The sequence below is a fragment of the Populus alba genome, chromosome 17, assembly GCF_005239225.2.
Source record: "Populus alba chromosome 17, ASM523922v2, whole genome shotgun sequence".
In the NCBI taxonomy this organism is placed as follows: domain Eukaryota; kingdom Viridiplantae; phylum Streptophyta; class Magnoliopsida; order Malpighiales; family Salicaceae; genus Populus; species Populus alba.
The window spans coordinates 14727823-14746098 of NC_133300.1; the positions used below are offsets into that span (position 1 = coordinate 14727823).

At 33.8% G+C, this 18276-nt stretch overlaps 4 protein-coding genes across 5 annotated transcripts; 2 read left to right on the plus strand and 2 right to left on the minus strand.

Annotated features, from left to right (window-relative positions):
* Nucleotides 1–93: 93 nt before the first annotated feature.
* On the minus strand, nucleotides 94–1047 carry LOC118042743 (cytosolic sulfotransferase 5). Its single transcript, XM_035050467.1, has one exon. The coding sequence runs from the start codon at nucleotides 1045–1047 to the stop codon at nucleotides 94–96; it is 954 nt and encodes a 317-aa protein (XP_034906358.1).
* Nucleotides 1048–2653: 1606 nt separating this feature from the next.
* On the minus strand, nucleotides 2654–4125 carry LOC118042717 (cytosolic sulfotransferase 6). Its single transcript, XM_035050435.2, has 2 exons — nucleotides 3837–4125; nucleotides 2654–3717 (listed from the first exon to the last, which is right to left on the minus strand). The coding sequence occupies exon 2, from the start codon at nucleotides 3699–3701 to the stop codon at nucleotides 2751–2753; it is 951 nt and encodes a 316-aa protein (XP_034906326.1). The 5' UTR covers nucleotides 3702–3717; nucleotides 3837–4125; the 3' UTR covers nucleotides 2654–2750.
* Nucleotides 4126–8553: 4428 nt separating this feature from the next.
* LOC118042718 (uncharacterized) lies at nucleotides 8554–10120 on the plus strand. Of its 2 annotated transcripts, XM_073405626.1 has the most exons (3): nucleotides 8554–8841; nucleotides 8934–9593; nucleotides 9627–10120. In XM_073405626.1, exons 1-3 carry the CDS (start codon nucleotides 8679–8681, stop codon nucleotides 9923–9925), a joined length of 1122 nt encoding a protein of 373 aa, XP_073261727.1. In that variant the 5' UTR covers nucleotides 8554–8678; the 3' UTR covers nucleotides 9926–10120. The 2 variants fall into 2 exon arrangements, with proteins under 2 accessions (XP_073261727.1, XP_034906327.1); XM_035050436.2 differs by having other exon boundaries at nucleotides 8934–10120.
* A 3606-nt stretch (nucleotides 10121–13726) lies between these two features.
* LOC118042719 (large ribosomal subunit protein eL8y) lies at nucleotides 13727–17044 on the plus strand. Its single transcript, XM_035050440.2, has 7 exons — nucleotides 13727–13872; nucleotides 14581–14628; nucleotides 14864–15065; nucleotides 15235–15404; nucleotides 15796–15924; nucleotides 16032–16124; nucleotides 16498–17044. The coding sequence occupies exons 1-7, from the start codon at nucleotides 13870–13872 to the stop codon at nucleotides 16627–16629; spliced, it is 777 nt and encodes a 258-aa protein (XP_034906331.1). The 5' UTR covers nucleotides 13727–13869; the 3' UTR covers nucleotides 16630–17044.
* Nucleotides 17045–18276: the final 1232 nt, after the last annotated feature.

An 18276-nucleotide genomic window follows, 5' to 3' on the forward strand; every position in this document is an offset into this window, starting at 1 on the left:
AAATATATAATTAAGGCAAGAGCATCGAACAGAGCTGAAGTTGAAGAAACACTCTTTCGAAACTCGCTCCATAAGATCCCAACAATGAAGCTGCTAAATGCCATACATAAAACCAGATCCATGAAACTTCTCTGCTGTGATTTTGTCAACACGGTTTATCATCTCAGGAGTTAAGTAGTTCTTGTGATCTCCCGTCCCTCCTTGTCTAAAGAAAGAACTGAGTGGAAATTTAAGCCAGCCGACATGGCCATCATCGGACTTATTGGCCTCATAGGTACTCATTTTCTCAAAGCTACAACAGCTAACAATCTCATCCAGAACATCCTCTTCTTTACCAGATCCGTCAAATGGACACCCCAAGAACTCAGCCAGCCTCTTGACATGGGTCTTGGTGTCACTTTTCAGTTCTTCATAAGTGATAAAGAAGACTTTGTTAGGCCTCTCCAAGCTCTCTTTCCAGTAACCTAAAACATGATCATAATAAGGTCCACAGTTGTCAACACCATTACAGAACTTCTCCACTGCATCCTCTAGAGACCATGGATCTTTAACCTCCTTTGATTTTGGATAAAAATGCCACGATGATACCAAGGTGTCCTTCGGATTTCTTGTGATGTAAACAACCCGACAATCTGTTGAATTGACAGTGCCAGAAATGACCTGGTAAGGCAGATGAGTAGCCAAAATCCTGGCTGAGGAATTAGCAGTGCCAGCAAAAGAATCAAAAGACCCTGTTTTTGGCCCGTATAGCTGTATCTCTAGTGTGGGAACAAGCATATGGGGATGGTTGGTGAGGATGGAATCCCTTGAAGAGCGATTGATGATGGAATATAGCAAAGCTTTGAGCCATGTTGTGCCTGTTTTGGGGTAAGAAGCTAAGACTGTGTCGGTGGGGAGGGGCTTGTAGCGATTCAAGACCTGGTGGGCTGCTTCCAGGAACGGCTGCCTGAACCAGAAACCATTCCATTGGCATAGATAGTCATCTCCTCGGAATTTTTCTTTTGGGAGGAAAGAATAATCAATTTTCTCTGGATTGGCACTCTCCATTACTGGTATGGTACAAGGCTTTAGCGGGGTTGATGGGATGGGAGAATTGTGATTGTTTTTTTTGTTAATTGCAACAAATTCTTCTTATTGGAAATTCACAGATGTCTCCATCATCTTTTCAAAGGTTCATGTCTCTAATTTTGGTCACTTTCGTATCTTTTTACTAAAATACTTGGACACATAAATCCTTATACTTCCGATTCATGATTTGTTTCGTCCCTCCTTCCATTTATATGCAGACATGATTGCCATTTAGATCTTGTTTTCCATTGTAGTTCACTCATTTTTTTTTAAATTAATTTTTTCAATATTTTTTTAATATATTTTTAAACAAAAATACTCTTAAAATAATCTGTTGAACATGCTTGAATGAATTATAAATAGAACACAAACAATTATGAACTCGAAGAGGTGTCAGATACTTTAATAAAGGTGTAACTTGACAGCAACATAAAATTTGAAAGACCACTTTAGTAATTTACCTTCTTTTGTAAAGTAACATCAACAAGCTTCTCAGAGTGGATTCCAGCTAATAAAAGTACGGGTATGGATTTCATTTTTATTAGTCACTGTTTGGGATTGACCTAATGTTTTTCAATTCTAATTACAGTACTGTTTCTTTTGATTAATAATTTGAGGAATATCGATCTGTTCTGTTATTGAACACATGTATAGCCGTGTAATGTCGCTATAGCTATATAAGTTGTCGTGGTAAAACATTGTACCTAGCTCTACTAAATACTCCTCTAGCAACTTTTTTTTTTTTTTCAAGTATTGAAAGGAGTATTTTAATCTAAAAACTTAAATTTTTAAGTAAGATTTTATAATATAATTTATATTATTCTCTAACATATCTTTTAAAGTAAAAAAAATTTTAGATTTAAAACTTTCACAGGTCTATACTACTATATATTTAATTTTTTTATTAAATAAATAAGGATGATGAGATTTAAACTCATAACAGCTTGGTTATAAAGCTCTGTTATTATATTAAAGAATCATATTAATTCAAAAATTTAAGTTTTTAGATGAGATTCTATAATATAATTTATATATTATATATATATATATATATTTTGGATTCGAGGAAACTTCACCCTCCCGGAAAGCGCACTTTGTGGGTCCAGATGAGCGAGTAAAAATCCCGGCTGTCCCAGGCTTTTACAAGAAATGTACGTCCTGACTCGAACTCGAGACCTGTTGTGCAGATTTCAAGCTCTTTGTCACCACGCTACACTCTTGGGGACAATTTATATTATTATTTAACATGAAAAAATAAAAATACATGCGTTAGATGAAAAGAAGAGATGGAAGGAGTCGGGGATCATCTGGCTTGTTTAGAGTGTGATAGATGGGTTTGTTTAGAGGAAGGGAGGGGAAATAAAGGGGCCTGTCGGATTTGATCTTGAGAGATAATTATGGGTTGTCGGTTTTTGCTTATGTTATCTATTAATTGTTTTACCCATGAAGATTTTCATGACATATTTTACGTTGTTAATATTAAGAATCAACAAGAGAAATCGATAGTGATTCTTTGAGAAAATATTGATAGAAATCATCTTCCATTAATGGGACTTGGAATTCTCCATTAACTGATCATGGTGGTTTTAACTCTTATGTGAAAAGAAACGATATAATATGAAGTACTTATCGGAAGAGGCTTATTTGCCTTCTCATCGGAATTCTAAAATTCCGATGGAATGCTAATTCATTCCATACATGAAACCTGACTCGTGAAATTTCTCAGCAGTAATGGTGTCAATGCGTTCCACCATTTCGCCGTTCAGATAATTCCTATGATCCCCGACATCTCCTTTCCTAAAGAAGGAACTAAAAGGCAACTTCATCCATTGTGAATGCTCACTGGACTTGTTGACCTCATAGTTGCTCAGTTTCTCAAAGCTACAGCCTGTCACTATCTCTTCCAGGACCTCTTCCTCACCATCACCATTAAAGGGACACCCCAAGAAATCTGCTAGTCTCTTGACATGAGTCCTGGTGTCATCTTTGAGTTCTTCATAAGTAATGAAAAACACCTTCTCTGGCCTCTCCAAGCTCTCCTTCCAGTACCCCAGGACATGATCATAGTAAGGTCCAAAAGGAACCACCCCACTACAAAACTTCTCGACAGCCACCTCCAAAGGCCATGGCTCTTCATAACTCCTAGACTTCAACACAAATTGCCAGAATGATGCGAGGGTGTCCTTGGGGTTTCGAGTAACATAAACCATGCGACAATCTGATGGTTTGACAGTGTCGGCCAAGAGTTGGTGAGGCAGATGAGTTGCCAAAATCCTGGCTGGTGAACTAGTGCTGGCAAAGGTACTAGGAGATTGTTGCTGTGCTCCATATAATTGTACTTCTAATGTTGGTACAAGCATGTGAGGATGAGTGGTTCTCAAACAGGCTCTAGAGGAGCGATTGATGATGGAATATAAGAGAGCTTTGAGCCAAGTTGTTCCAGTTTTTGGGAAAGAACCTAAGATAACATCACTAGGAAGAGGCTTGAAGTTGTCAAGAACCTGTCGAGTTCCTGGCAGGTATTGGAGTCTGAACCAAAAGCCCTTCCATTGATACAGTTGTTCATCTCCGCACCATTTTTCCGCTGGTAGTGATGGATCATAGTCCTCGTTTGAATCTCCATTATTCTCCATCAAAACTACACGAATACTGCAGGATATATTTATATAGTTAGCATAACATTTATTGATTATTAGTTTGTCAAAAAGATTTTGAAGCTAGTAAATACATGAACAAGAATTCACGTTACTGATACAAGAATCTCTCACCAAGAAACAATAAATGGTTTTGCTCTTGAAAGGAGTTTACTGCTCAAACAGATTAGATATGACCCATATATATATATATATATGTTGTCCGCTGATCGGTGGAACAGATACTACCACTCTAATTACAGTGACAGTGAACGGGAGAGGAAAGGAAAATATGGGCATTTATTCCTGGGAATCTAATCTTTGAGAAAAGGTAATGCAAGGTAAAACTATTTTTTGTAGGCAAACAAATACTGGACCTGGTTGATTAGGGCTTAATTTAGAACTCAACAAGTCATGAATCATCGATCGTCGTTTTCATTAGATGCCATGATACTAAATTGAGTAATAAATCTAGAAATAATATTCAATATTGCCTTTTGAGTCGTTTTAAAAGGCATGACTGCAGATCACCATGTTATTCGATATTCTTTGATCTTGGCCATCCAGCAAAGTTGGATGTCAAAAAGATTCTAACAAAGCAAAAAAAAAAAATATATATATATATATGACTGGAACAAGAAACTCTGGAACGATTCCTTTGATGCTGTCAGAGACAATTATCGTCGAAGCTTTTTCTTTGATGCTGTCTTAGGAACTCCCATTCCTTTCATTATGAAGGTTAATTGCGAATTATATAATTAATGACAGAACATAACGTTATTTTTCATGCAATTCGAGAATAACAGGGATTCCTCTTACAACAATATGAGATTAACGAAGATCGATGAAGCGACCTCAATTCACGATTAGTAACGGGATAGGAAGCATTTCACCCCAGTACTCATCTTCTTATTTGGATTCGATTCTCAGAAATGATTGATGGATTCTCTGCATGTTCATGAAGGGATAGGAAGCATTTCACCCCACACATCTTCTTATTTGGATTCGATTCTCAGAAATGATTGATGGATTCTCTGCATGTTCATGCTTCTTTACTTGATTTCATCAATATTTTTTGATAAGCTCACGTACACTCGGCCTTGAGAAACTGGCGAGTGCTCGTCAGGCATTGCCATAGTTTTTGCTTGGAAATAATTAGTTCTTCTAATTAATCGTCATAGACATCTTTAATTTACATAATGAGAAAAAAACTTTAAATTAATTTTAGCTAATTTGATGATAATATACAATGAGTAAAGTACCTGTAAGATGTAAGTCATAAACAGTGACTTCAATAATTGAATAAGGGTGATGAAGGTATTAAATCGTCTAATTTATTGGCAATTCAAAAAACATTAAGATTCAAGTCACTTGTTAATCAAAGATTTCAGAAAAACATATTCTAATAGTCTATGATTAATAATTTATTAATAATTTTTTTACCGATGACATCATTGATAAAAATTATCTAACCGCTTTTCTTTTATCAATAATATCTTATTTCATCACTACATAATCAATAATAAATTCTTGTGAAAAAGGAGTCTGATTGTTATAAATAATAAGGTATTTTTGAAAGTATAATTGTGATTGTTTTTTAAAGTGTTTTTTGCTTTAAAATATATTAAAATAATATTTTTTTTATTTTTAAAATTTATTTAAAAACAATCTAAAATTATAAAAAAAATGAATTTTAGATTAAAAAAAAATTGAATTTTAAAAAATATCTATTTAAACTACAGTTCTAAACGAGCACAAACATGAAGGAAGCCAAAAACACATGACTAAGCACAAGATAAATCGATATAATTATAAATGAACCCGGGAATTATTGCGTCTGATTTTAATGCACCCGTGAAGATAAAGACATGGAGATGACTCTTTTATATAAGAACAATTCTTTCACTCTCACAAGACATTTGTGTCCTGTAGATTTGAGCACGAGTACGATTCTCAAGATCACATGCTCAAGCATTTTAGGCTGTCATTGTCGTAACTGCGCAGTGTATAGTTTTTTATTTAAAATAATATATATTTTTAATTTTTTTTAATTTATTTTTAATTTAAATATATTAAAACACACTAAAATAATTCAAATTTTATAAAAATATAGTTGGATCACGGAAACAAACAGTCTCTACCACTACCGAAGCAAATGTTTGATGGGTGGAGAAGAAACCATCCAACATAAATTTGCTTTTTTTTTTTTTTTTTTTTGTTAATTGTAACGGATCTTGGTTATGTTTTTTATTTTTTTTATTTTTAAAATTAATGTTGAAAATTAATGTTCGGGGTATTTATTAATGTATTTGATATTTTATTTGAATTTTATTGCGATATATAAATTGAGAATTTAGTTATGATCTCCAATATTTATGTGGATTTCTTTACGATAAAGCTTTTGTAATATTGCGTGAATTATTGGTTATATGATTGGTTAATTATTTATTTTGCTGTTAAATATATTTGATTAAATAACTTAATGACTAAGTAAAAGATAGTCTAATTATATTATTTTCTTAGCCATGAATATTTTTTAAGGATGATTATAAAATTCTTTACATATATATATATAAAAAGTTGAGAAGTAGGGATGAATAAAAAAAACCGAAAAATCGATTAAACCTAGTCAAACTAGAAAAAAACTAAGCTTAAACTGGTTTTTTTTAAAAAAAACCAAACCTAACCGAAATCGATCGGTTTGAACTGGTTTGGTTTGGTTTTTGGTTGTTTTTTTTTGTTTTAAATTTCGGTTTGATTGTTTTTTATATATATAAAAACCGAATAAAAAAATGATTATCCCTATTTAAAAATTACCATTTTAAACTAATTAATTTCTTTAATACTTAATTATAAGCTAAAATGAAAAAAAAAATATCTAATTTGTGTTTCAAATATGTCAAATTTGAAGATAATATGGATTAAATGTAGAATAAAATCTTTAATATGTTATTACAACTTATTGACCATAAACCATATAAAATTAGATGATCATAATCAATCATCCCTTGTATACCACTATCAAAATACAACTTAATCTTCATCTCTTTTTCTCTTTATCATAAGTATTTTTATTAGAAAATGAGACAGTTTCAAACGCTAGAAGACTTCTCTATATTTTGCTGGTTGAATTCAAGCTCATGGAGGCCGATAATGTCAAGAACATCCAATCTCGTAAAACGACGTCTGTCCATACATTTTGATGGAAAGGTGAATGGCATTTACTCAACAATATTCAATCTACATCCTCGAATTTGGTGGTATTAGGTAGAGTACTGTATAGGCACGAAATCTGTGTCTACTCTGCATGTCTCGTGAACCAACAGGGACCCAACCATCTATGATTGGTATTTTGAAACCATCCAAGGAACAAACTCAATAAATGCAATAGGGTTAATATTATTTTTTTTAAAATATAAAAAAAATATTACAAGAATAAAAAATATTTTAAGTGTTTTAAGTCTGATAATTATATCAGATCCAAGCAACTTGGATCTAACAATCATACCTAACCCAAAAAACTTGAATATGAAGTATAAAAAGTATTTTAAGTGTTTTAAATTTAACAATTATAACAAATTCAAGCGACTTGAATTTAGTAATCATACCCGACTCAAAAGACTTGGGTCTGGAATCAATATTAGACCCAAGTATGAGAATGTAATAATTAAAATATTATGACTTATAGTTTTTTTATTTTTTATAAGAAAAAACATTTAAATTATCTTAAATAAAAATTAAGTTCAGAAATTATTTATAAATAACAAATTATCACAAAAAATTTAATTTAATGTTTTAGATATAAAAATTCAAATCATAACTTCCTATTAAAATAATTTATTTTTTATATTTATGAATTTGTTATTCATTCAATAGAAATTCTATAACCTCTCTTTTTCTCTTTTTGTTTTTTATAAATTTTTATTTTTTTATATTTTTTTAAATCAAACTCAATGCAAACAAACATTTATTTAATGGGTGGTCCTTTGTGATTCTTCACCGAAACCAACATTATTTTATATTTTTTTTTAACAATACTGGATTATATATTTTAGTTTCATATATAGTCCACAATACACACAAATTTTTTTATTTTTGAAAAACTTGAAATAAATAACTTAGAACTCAACATTTTATTCCATTCTTTCCTTTTTGAATATAACAAATTTATAAAATAAGTTGTACAAACAAAAAATAATTTGCAACTAAATTCTATTATATATGAATGAAAATCCATGCTTGATAAGACAATGTTTGTTTTTGCAGTCCAATTATGTGTTTTTTTAAAAATAAATTTTTTAATCTAAACACTTGAGTTTGGCATGGTTGTTAGGCAGAAGCGCACATGTCTGACAGAACTATGCCAGATCCAAGACGCTTGGACCTGAAATAGTTATCAGAGCCAAGTATCTTGGGTTCGGTGTGGTTGTGGCAACCAAGCCAGACCCAAGACGTTAAAGTGGTAGAGAAGAAGCAATAAATGAGAAGAAAAAAATAACTAAAAAAATATGGTGTGAAAAAATAAAAAGTAAAAAATAAAATTATTATTACAATTCACAATAAAATATCTTTTAATTTATAATAATTTTTCCATATACTATTTAGCTTTTGTTATATGAAGTAAGAAATCAATGAAGAGTAGAGCTAGAGTCTTTCCTTGTCTACCTTCCAATTTACCTTCCTTTTGAGCTGTTAGATGGTAGGATATGTACATACCCTCATTCACTGCTGCTGGTTTGTAGTTGACTGGTTTTTGCATGAATGGCTTTAAGACGCCTGGTGGGTAAGGCCATGAAAGATTGGAAGTTGATAAGACTATATAATATATCTTTATATCTCAAACAACTATAAGGAGACAAAAGACATGGTGTAATACAGAGAACAAGTGTCGATCTTAGCCCAATTGATAAAAAGCAGACTCTTCCAGCTCTTATTCTTCTCTGAATCCGGAGGTCATAGAGAGCGAAGAACACTTAAATGCCTTGGTTTCTCATAATATTCCTTCTTAGTTGCACATTTAATAACCTCTCAGCAGAAGCTAGCCATGGAAGGAAGCTTCCATCTGCAGTTGTTGTTGGCACTGTCTTCTGTGACACATGTTTCCAAGAGGATTTCTCGAGGAACAGTCACTTCATTTCAGGTTCTTTCAGACAACCTCGACTAACATTCATTCAATGGGTTCTGTTTTGCAGTACGATATAGGTATATGTTTTTGTGGGGTATTGTGTGCAGGTGCATCTGTGGCGGTAGAATGCAAAGATGAGGAATCAAGGATAGGTTTTCGAGAAGAAGTGAAAACAGATGAGCATGGGGAATTCAAAGTTCATCTGCCTTTCTCAGTGAGCAAACATGAAAAGAAAATCAAGAGATGTTCAGTGAAGTTGGTGAGCAGCAGCGAGCCTTATTGTGCTGTGGCGTCATCGGCAACTTCATCATCGCTCCATCTCAGGTCAAGAAGGCAAGGAACACATGTATTTTCAGCTGGTTTTTTCACTTTCAAGCCTGAAAAACAGCCAATCTTATGCAATCAAAAACCAAGTATTGAAAATTCCAGGGAATTCAGTTCCAGAGAAGCCTCTCTACCTTCTATTGATAACCCAACATTCCCACCTCCACTTCAAGACCCAGCAACACCTGATCTCCCTCCTTTGAACCAGAACTATCTTCCTCCTCTTCCTGTACTTCCAAAATTGCCACCATTACCACAACTCCCTCCTCTTCCACCTCTTCCAGGACTACCTTTACTTCCACCTATTATTCCAGGAAATACCAAAAAGACCAAAACTTCAGAATCTTTTGAAAGCACAACATTACCAGATCAGAAAGCAGTGCACCATCCTAATCAGTTTTCCTTTCCAACACCTCCACTATTTCCTCCTAACCCATTCCAGCCTCCTCCACTATTTCCTCCTAACCCATTCCAGCCTCCTCCACTATTTCCTCCTAACCCATTCCAGCCTCCTCCATCACCATTGTTTCCATTCCCACCAATCCCTGGCCTAACTCCTCCTCCTTATCCTCCTCCACTATTTCCTCCTAACCCAATCCAGCCTCCTCCATCACCATTGTTTCCATTCCCGCCAATCCCTGGCCTAACTCCTCATCCTCCTCCACCACCACCTCCCTTCTGGCTTATTCCTCCTTTACCTCCTCTCCCTCCTTTACCTCCTCTCATCCCAGGAATCCCCCCAGCCTCTTCATCTTCACAGAAAACTTCTCCTTGACGGAATACTATCTAGCTATATCGCTGTAAAACTTCCAATAATAGTTATGTCTTTTAAACCCAAAATTTACCTGTTCCTTATTATTTTTCTTTCTAGTGGAGTTCTGTTTATTTAGTAGCAAGTATTGTATTTCTCTTCTATTGTCAATAAATGATCACAAAAATTATTGTACTATAATACAATAAGCTTTTTCAATCATCTGCCTCAGCCATGTTTTCTTTACAATGTAAACTTCCATGACATAATCTGAAATGTTTGTCAGAAGAGCTTCTTTGGTTAAATCATTCGCATATTGTAAGTTGTAATCCTTGAACACTGACATAACTATACTTAACCTATTGCCATGACATTAATCAATTTTTTATCCAATATAGGCTGTGTCATCGGATCGGTTTAACAAGTTGCAGGGATATCTGTTTTCAAGACAGAATAGAGAACGCTCCTATTTAACTTTTTTTTAGCAATCTAGTCCTCCATGCGAGAGAAAATTGGCCTAGAGCTATTTTGACCACCTAACCACAGGTGTTCAGGTGAAAAAGTGCATCCTTACATAACCTGAGTAATTTAGCAGGACCCGATGGAAAAATGTTTCAGCATAACAACACTAGAGATGGTTTCAAAGCCAACTCTAATGACCTACTGGCTATGAAGCCAAGTAAAAAATAAAGATAGTTTTATACAAATTCCATCAACTCTGATTTCTCTCCCTGGCCACAGACTTGGTCTGTCTTTTAGCCACAGGCATAGTTTCTTCAGAATTCATTCCAGCCCTGTCCTCTGAGATTGATTTTGTTTTCTTTTCATTTTACGAAATTCGGCCACATTCATTGACGATAGAGTAAAGAGTTAATATCTAGAAAAGAAAAACGAGAGACTTTAAGAATTATAAAACCAAGCTAGAAAACAGTCATGCTATCATAAGGTAATTCGTCAATGAGCTTAATTTGTTAATCTTGAGAACTCTAAATAGCAAAACATTGAGCTTCAAGTTGATAAAACTAAATCCCCCCTCCTCCTTCTCTCTCTGTTTTAATTCACGCTAATAACGGCTACTAGTGGTTCGCTAGGAAAGCTCAAAATGAACTGTAAGAAGTTTAAAGTTCAAAGATGCCAATTGAGCCAATCATTGTTTCCTTTACTCATTGATTCAAAGCTTAAAATATTTCTTTTCCATCTAATGCAAGTGAGATAAGTGCCGTAGCCTCTTCCAACACAGACTCTAGTCTGCTAGTGACAAACCGAGTCTTGCTGAAAGAAATTGAAAAGGGGTCAAATTTTGTGTCTTCTCCTTTGTCATTCCATGTAGTTTTGAGCCTTGTTGCGGCAGGATCAACAGGCAACACCTTAGAGCAGCTTCTTTCTTTTCTGGGGTCAAAAAGCATTGAGGAACTCAATTATCAGTTGTCATCGCATATTGCCAGGCTTATTCTGCCCGTCGAGGAAGGTAATTTGTGAAGTAGCCAGATGCTATTGATTTTTTAGGTTCCAAAGTATTTTATCTTCGTAGGTGTTTAGCTAACACTAATTCATTTGCAGAAAAAAACTGGAAAGAAACGTGCCAGAACATCACACCCAACATTGTTGTTCATTAATGGTGTTTGGGTCGATCAACTTGGCAGATTGAATCCGTCTTTCGAAGGAATTGTAAGAGACGTCTGTAAGAGAGGAATTGTAAGGAATTATGCCATGCTGAATCCGTCTTTAAAGGAGAATGGAATCAAAAGCTTGATGTGTCCAAGACACAGTTTCGAGACTTTCACCTTCTCAATGGGAAAATTGTTCGAGTTCCCTCCATGACTGGTGTTGGATATGAAGAACATATTTGTCGAGCCTTTGAAGGTCACGAAATACTTAAGTTGCCCTACGAAAGTTGTCTAGGCACGAGGCAATTTTCCATGTATTTCTTTCTTCCAGAAAAGAATAACGGCTTGCCAGATCTGGTCAAAATGTTCGAGATTCTAAACCTGCCTTTAATCAAGAATTCGAGCTGAGGAAAGTAGAACTTCCTAAATTCTCTTTCGAGTTTGAGGCCAAAGAAACCATGAAAGAAATGGGACGCGATCGGCCATTCAAACCTGGGGAGCTCACGAAAATGGTGGATTCTCCCGGTAGTGAGGACCTTTGTCTTTATAAATTATTTCAGAAATCACGCATTGAAATAATTTATTGAATTCTCACAAAGCTTGAATCTAAAAAATAAGCAAACCTTCTTCGTTATTTTTTATATTTGAATTTGAAATAATATGGGATTGATTAGGATTTTTTTTTTTAGTTTAAATATTTTTTTTTGTTTTCTGTCATATTTTAATAATAATTTTTTGAAATATTTTTTATTTAAAAATATATTAAAATAATATTTTTAAAAACATTATTTTTAATATCAATATATTAAAATCATCCCAAAATATAAATAAATAATTTAAAATAAAAAAATAAAAATAATAATTAAAAAAAAAGGTTAAAAGGCACAAATCTTTAGCATTAATAGTACTTTAGTTCTTGTTTTAATATATTTTTTCGGTCTTGATTGATTTCTTATATGAGCACGCAATTAATTCCAAAAATAAACAATACTCGGATATTATTGAATTTTTTTTTATATGTCACTAATTAATTCTATTTTTTTTAACAATTCTTACTATCAATTTAGTTGCATGTCTTAGGCCCTTTTTGTTTGCTAGAAAATAGTTTTTTTTGTAAAGTGAATTTCAAGAAAAGTATATTCCGAAAAAGTATTTTTTGATGTTTGCTAGTGTAATATAAAATAAGTTGGAAAATATTTTTTAATGTTTGGTTATGTCATGAAAAAATAACTTATTAATATTTTATTTTTCTCAAGTTTATTAAAATAATGGGAAATAAATTTTGCAAATTAATAAGTTGAATGTCAATGAAATTGAAAAAAAAATATAATTTCATAAATTATCTCAAATAAAATAAATAATAATCAAAATAATAAAGATCAAATCTAATTTTTTTTAAAAAAAATGAAAGATGAAGAAATTAAAATAATAATAATCAACATTTAATACATTATTTCAAATAAAATAAGTAACAATCAAAAGAATAAGAACCAAATTTGATAGATAAAAGATTTCAATAAAAAAATAATAGCAATTTTAAAAATAAGGACCAAAGTTAATATAAAAATAAATTTTTAAGAGATGAAATTAAAAAATAAATATTCAAAACAAAATATATATAGCACTCAAAAGTTTGAGAATTAAATTTGATATAATTAACAAATAATAACATTTCTAAATTTTTCACAACTTTCGGAAAGTGTTTTCCGTCCAAATTTTTCAGGAAAACACTTTCCTGAAAACTAAACCAAATTTTTCTTTTACTGGAAAGTATTTTTCATTGACCAACTTTTATAATGACAAACAAACACAAGAAAGTTTGGAAAGTGTTTCCCGAAAATCACTTTTTGAAAAACAAACAAAGTTAAAAGGAAAAACATTTTTCTGAAAACCAAGTCAAATTTTTCTTTGATTTAAAAGTGTTTTTTATTTACCGGAAAGTGTTTTTTGTTGATTAGAAAATATTTTTTGTTAATCAAATTTTTTAATGACAAACAAACACAAAAAAAAAATTAAAAATTAATTTTTCAAAAATTATTTTATAGGAAAGAAACACCGTCTAAAGATTTTAGTTTACTAGAGCCAAATAATTTCAGCACGCGGCAGTTCAGTGTGATTTTGAGAATTTTTTAATTTTAAATAAAATATTTTAATATATTTTTAAACAAAAACATTTTAAAAATTATTCTCTACCGCAGCATACTCGTACCACCCTCTACAGCCATATAACATAAGGAAAATAAAACCCTAATTATAAAACCAGCCCTAATTATAAAACCAGCCGCTTCAGCTGTCCTCCTAAGCTGTCTCCCTTCCTCAACAAGCACATCTGCCAGGGTTTCTTTCGATCTCCTCTTCCACATGGTACGATATTTACTTCACTTCTCTCATCCTCATTTCATGCTCTCATCCATATGATGTGTTTTTTGTTTTTGTCTGGTTTCATTTGTTTGGGATACAATTGCTTCGTTCATGATGGTTTGTTGATTTTCGACTGAGTGGAGACTCTATCGGTTTGCCTCTCCATTTGGGGCTGTTATTTTAAGTGACCCAGATAGCTTAAAAACTTGCTGGAGTGAAGGAACTTTGGTGCTTTGGTTTTTTATGTTAAATTGAAGTCTTAATATAACTTTATATTTAGGGTTCCTTATAGAAGTAATGATTTGGTGAATGGTGACCAATTTATTGATGATAATTCTGCAATTGATAGTTGCCCCTGAAAGCAACGACTATATGCTTTAAGCTTTATTAAAAGTGCGGCAGTAGAAGTTAAAGATGGACTATGAGAAAATGCAGTGTCCTGGTTAGAAGTTAACCTAGAAACCCTCGCTCACTATTTTCGTTATTTAGACGGATTTTCAATAAGTTCCTGACCATTAAGTAGTTTTTGAGAAGTTGGGATTCTGGTTGTCGCATGGAATAGTTATATTTACTGACTGGACATAGAACAAATATTAGGTCCTGCTGCTTTTCTATGTGTTTTTTGAATTAGTACTGTTGGTGTCTCATTTTTTTTAAAAAAGTTTCTTTTCCCAATTTTCATTTATCAGCTTGTTTTTGTATTGATGACAGGCTCCCAAAAGAGGTGTGAAGGCCCCGCTAGCAGCAAAGAAAAAACCTGTATGCTCTCTGTCTCTCTCTACTGTATGCACACACGCGCACGCACACACAAAATAAGCATGTGTTAGTGAAACAATCAATTCTTGGGAGTTGAAAATGCAGATGCTTATAGATTATGCCCAGTTCTTAGGACTCACATGTGATGGATCATTATTCTGCCCCCTGTCACTTTTGGGCTTTGTGTGCTTTCCTTTTGCAACTAAAGTCTTAGTGCATTTATGTTGATTAACTACAGGAAAAGGTCGTCAATCCTCTGTTTGAGAAGCGACCAAAGCAGTTTGGAATTGGTGGTGCCCTTCCACCCAAGAAAGATTTGACTAGATTTGTCAAGTGGCCACATGTTGTTCGTATTCAGAGGCAAAGAAGGATTCTTAAACAGCGTTTGAAGGTTCCTCCTGCTGTTAACCAGTTCACAAAAACACTTGACAAGAACCTTGGTAAGTTTTTCTTCCCTGTTCTAGAAAAGTTAGCAAACTCTGTTCCCGAGGATCCTGGATGTCCAGGATCACATTTAGCATGCATCGTTCTTATAAACAAGTTACCAAAACTGCAGATGATTTGTCTCCTGTGAATTTGTGGTTTTATTTTCTTCATTTTGTATTACAGCCACACAACTTTTTAAGTTGTTGCTAAAATATAGACCTGAGGACAAGGTTGCTAAGAAGGAAAGGCTTCTTAAAAGAGCACAAGCTGCTGAAGAGGGGAAGACTGTGGAATCAAAGAAGCCTATTGTCGTTAAATATGGTCTTAACCATGTAACCTACCTCATTGAACAGGTACGGATGTTGGTTTCTATGGCATACTTTGTTAAATAATTAGGTAGCAATTTTAGTTTGGATGATCTGGTACTTTGTTTAGGTAGCTTGATTGATCTATATAAGAAGAGTTCACTCATAAATGAGCTATAACCATAATTATCAAAATTGGCCCTACCTAGTGAGTTGACCCTCTAGTACTCAAGGGTTGAGGCTTCACCTCGGCCGGGTTTGCAATTAAACCAAATGAGGAGTCCCAGTCCATTGGTCGAGTCAACTCCTAATTTGTAAAAAAGATTTCAAAACAATGTCTTTTTAGTGCTTCATTAAAAGTAAAAAGAATGACAGATTTGATGCATTATTGTCTAAGGTTATCTTATATTTTTCCTAATACTATACTTGATGCATGTAGAACAAGGCCCAGTTGGTTGTTATAGCTCATGATGTGGATCCAATTGAGCTTGTTGTCTGGTTGCCAGCTTTGTGCCGGAAAATGGAGGTTCCTTATGCAATTGTGAAGGGCAAATCACGTCTTGGAGCGGTAGTTTTTCCTAATCTTGTCCTGTGCATTAAAAGATCTGCTTTTTTTGGAAAACGAACCCTATGGTATCTATATATTTATTTGAATCTTCTATGTTTTTAAAATAGATTGTCCACAAGAAAACAGCATCCGTTTTGTGCCTTACATCAGTGAAGAATGAGGATAAATTGGAGTTTAGCAAGGTTTTGGAGGCAGTCAAGGTAATATTTTTAATGAGCAATGACTACACTATGATAGCATATCATATTATGATTGTGTCCCTGCTCTTCATCCAGAAGTTATCTCTGAAATGTTCTTTTCAAGTCACAACCCTCTCAAAGAAAAAAAAAGTGTTTTTTAATTGGTAATCCTCCTAGAAGATAGCTTTTTGTGATCAGGCTGAGGCAATCCATACTTGATTTCCTCATCCCACAGTGAACTGAGTTTGTCTAACAGTAACGCTTATGATGTTTTTTTTGTGGTTTACTGAATGGAGTGATTTTTTTCCTTGGATTCAATATATGTAATCTTGTTACCTTTTTCTCGAATTTCTGTTTTCTTTGCATATTTCAGTTTTGTTCCCTTAAACTGCAGGCTAACTTCAATGACAAGTTTGATGAGCACCGTAAGAAATGGGGGGGTGGCATCATGGGTTCCAAATCTCTGGCTAAGACCAAAGCTAAGGAGAGAGTCTTAGCCAAGGAGGCTGCACAAAGAATGACATGAGCTTCTTCTAGCAAGCTATTGGACAGAAGTTATAGTCGAGAGGAACTTCCATAGATGCTCTTAAGCTCATGCATTTCCCCTTTGATTGCACTTTATGTTGTGGCAGACAAGTTTTGTATTGATTCGGTAGTAGAAGTATTTTATCATGAGCAATATTTAGGTATTCAATGGAGAGAATGAAAACCAACAACCTCAGTTTCTCGTAAACTGATTGAATTTTTATTTGGTATTTTAGCATTTTGGTTTTGCAGTTCCGGAAAATTTTTGTGGTCGTGGTTCAGGAAGCGCAAGGGCAGTTATTGTCACAGAAAAATAATCGAGTCTGTAACCTTGCCCCTTGAAAACAATGTTTTTGGTTCTGGGACCTCCTCTTTTTCACTGAGAATGCTCTCGTCGAAGAATTTATTTTTCATAACCTGCTATTCGATTTTATGTCATTTATCTAGTAGTCAATATATATAATCATTAGCAAGATATTAGTAGTAATGCATAATTTACTGTGAAGATAATTGTAATTTACTCGTATCAGATGCAGATATACAGCAGGTTTAATTTACTCGTATCAGATCGCAACAGCATGTATCTATATTTCTTTCATGTTTCAAGTATAATCATGAGAAGCCAATAGCTGACATTCGATGCTTTCTCTTGAAGGATAATCAAGTTTCAGATTGAAAAGATCTCATAAAAAAGCTCCTTCCAAAGTAGTGTCAGGGCAATGATACAGCTTTGGTCCTTGCAAATGCATTCTCCTTCAAAGGTGCATGGGATCGAAAACTCAATACATCAAAAACCGAGTACTATACTTCCACTTTCTCAATATATAGATTTTTCGAGTTCTTTCCACGACCAGGAAGGCAAACCAGCGACATCTACAAGGGTCCTTTGACGGCTGTAAGTTCCCCAAATTCCAACCAAAACGGTCAAGACACCAAGCAAAGTCAATCACATTCATAGCTGTTGTTCAAAGGAGCATAGGGTTTCATTGGGGTTCCTTCCTCGTTCCTTTTAATTCCTGCCTTCTGTTTTTATGTTTTTATTGTATATGTGTTTGTTTGTTAGATTGCTTTGTTGCCACGGCCAAACAGAACACTAACTGCATCACAATGTTCATATCAGGCCAGCTCCTATATCATTTGATTTTTAGCTGGGATTAGACAAGGAACCGGATAAAAAAAAAATATTAACATATTCGAGATTAATAATGATATCAAATGATTTCTTATAGCATGGACATTTTTTTGTTAACTTAAAAGAAAAATTCAGTTCTATAAACTAGTGAAGGGCTGAATGAAGTCATTTCATGGGTTGAGACTAAACCAGAGGACTTATCAAAAACCTCCTCCCCAGTCCCCACAAGAGTGTCTGAGCGATGACACAGCTCTTGTCCTTGCAAATGAACTCTACTTTAAAGGAGCATGGGATCGAACATTTGATGCAACAAAAACTGAATACAAAGACTTCCATCTTCTTAACGGACAGATTGCTCAAGTTCCTCTCATGTCCAGCAAAGCATAGCAGACACGTCTTTATGGATGCTTTGATGGTTATAAAATTCTCAAAATTGCCTCACAAAAAGGTCAAGAGTCCACGCAATTCTCAATGTATTTCTCACTTCAGATGCTAGAGATGGCTTGTAAATTCTAA

What these genes read in the sequence shown, in the direction of transcription:
- LOC118042743 (XM_035050467.1), bottom strand. Translation starts at nt 1,047, where the DNA reads ATGGAGAGTGCCAATCCAGAGAAAATTGATTATTCTTTCCTCCCAAAA.
- LOC118042717 (XM_035050435.2), bottom strand. Translation starts at nt 3,701, where the DNA reads ATGGAGAATAATGGAGATTCAAACGAGGACTATGATCCATCACTACCA.
- LOC118042718 (XM_035050436.2), top strand. Translation starts at nt 8,679, where the DNA reads ATGCCTTGGTTTCTCATAATATTCCTTCTTAGTTGCACATTTAATAAC. An exon ending in GAACAGTCACTTCATTTCAG is followed by an intron (nt 8,842 to 8,933) that starts GTTCTTTCAGAC and finishes TATTGTGTGCAG; the next exon opens with GTGCATCTGTGGCGGTAGAA.
- LOC118042719 (XM_035050440.2), top strand. An exon ending in TAGCAGCAAAGAAAAAACCT is followed by an intron (nt 14,629 to 14,863) that starts GTATGCTCTCTG and finishes GATTAACTACAG; the next exon opens with GAAAAGGTCGTCAATCCTCT. An exon ending in AGGTTTTGGAGGCAGTCAAG is followed by an intron (nt 16,125 to 16,497) that starts GTAATATTTTTA and finishes CTTAAACTGCAG; the next exon opens with GCTAACTTCAATGACAAGTT.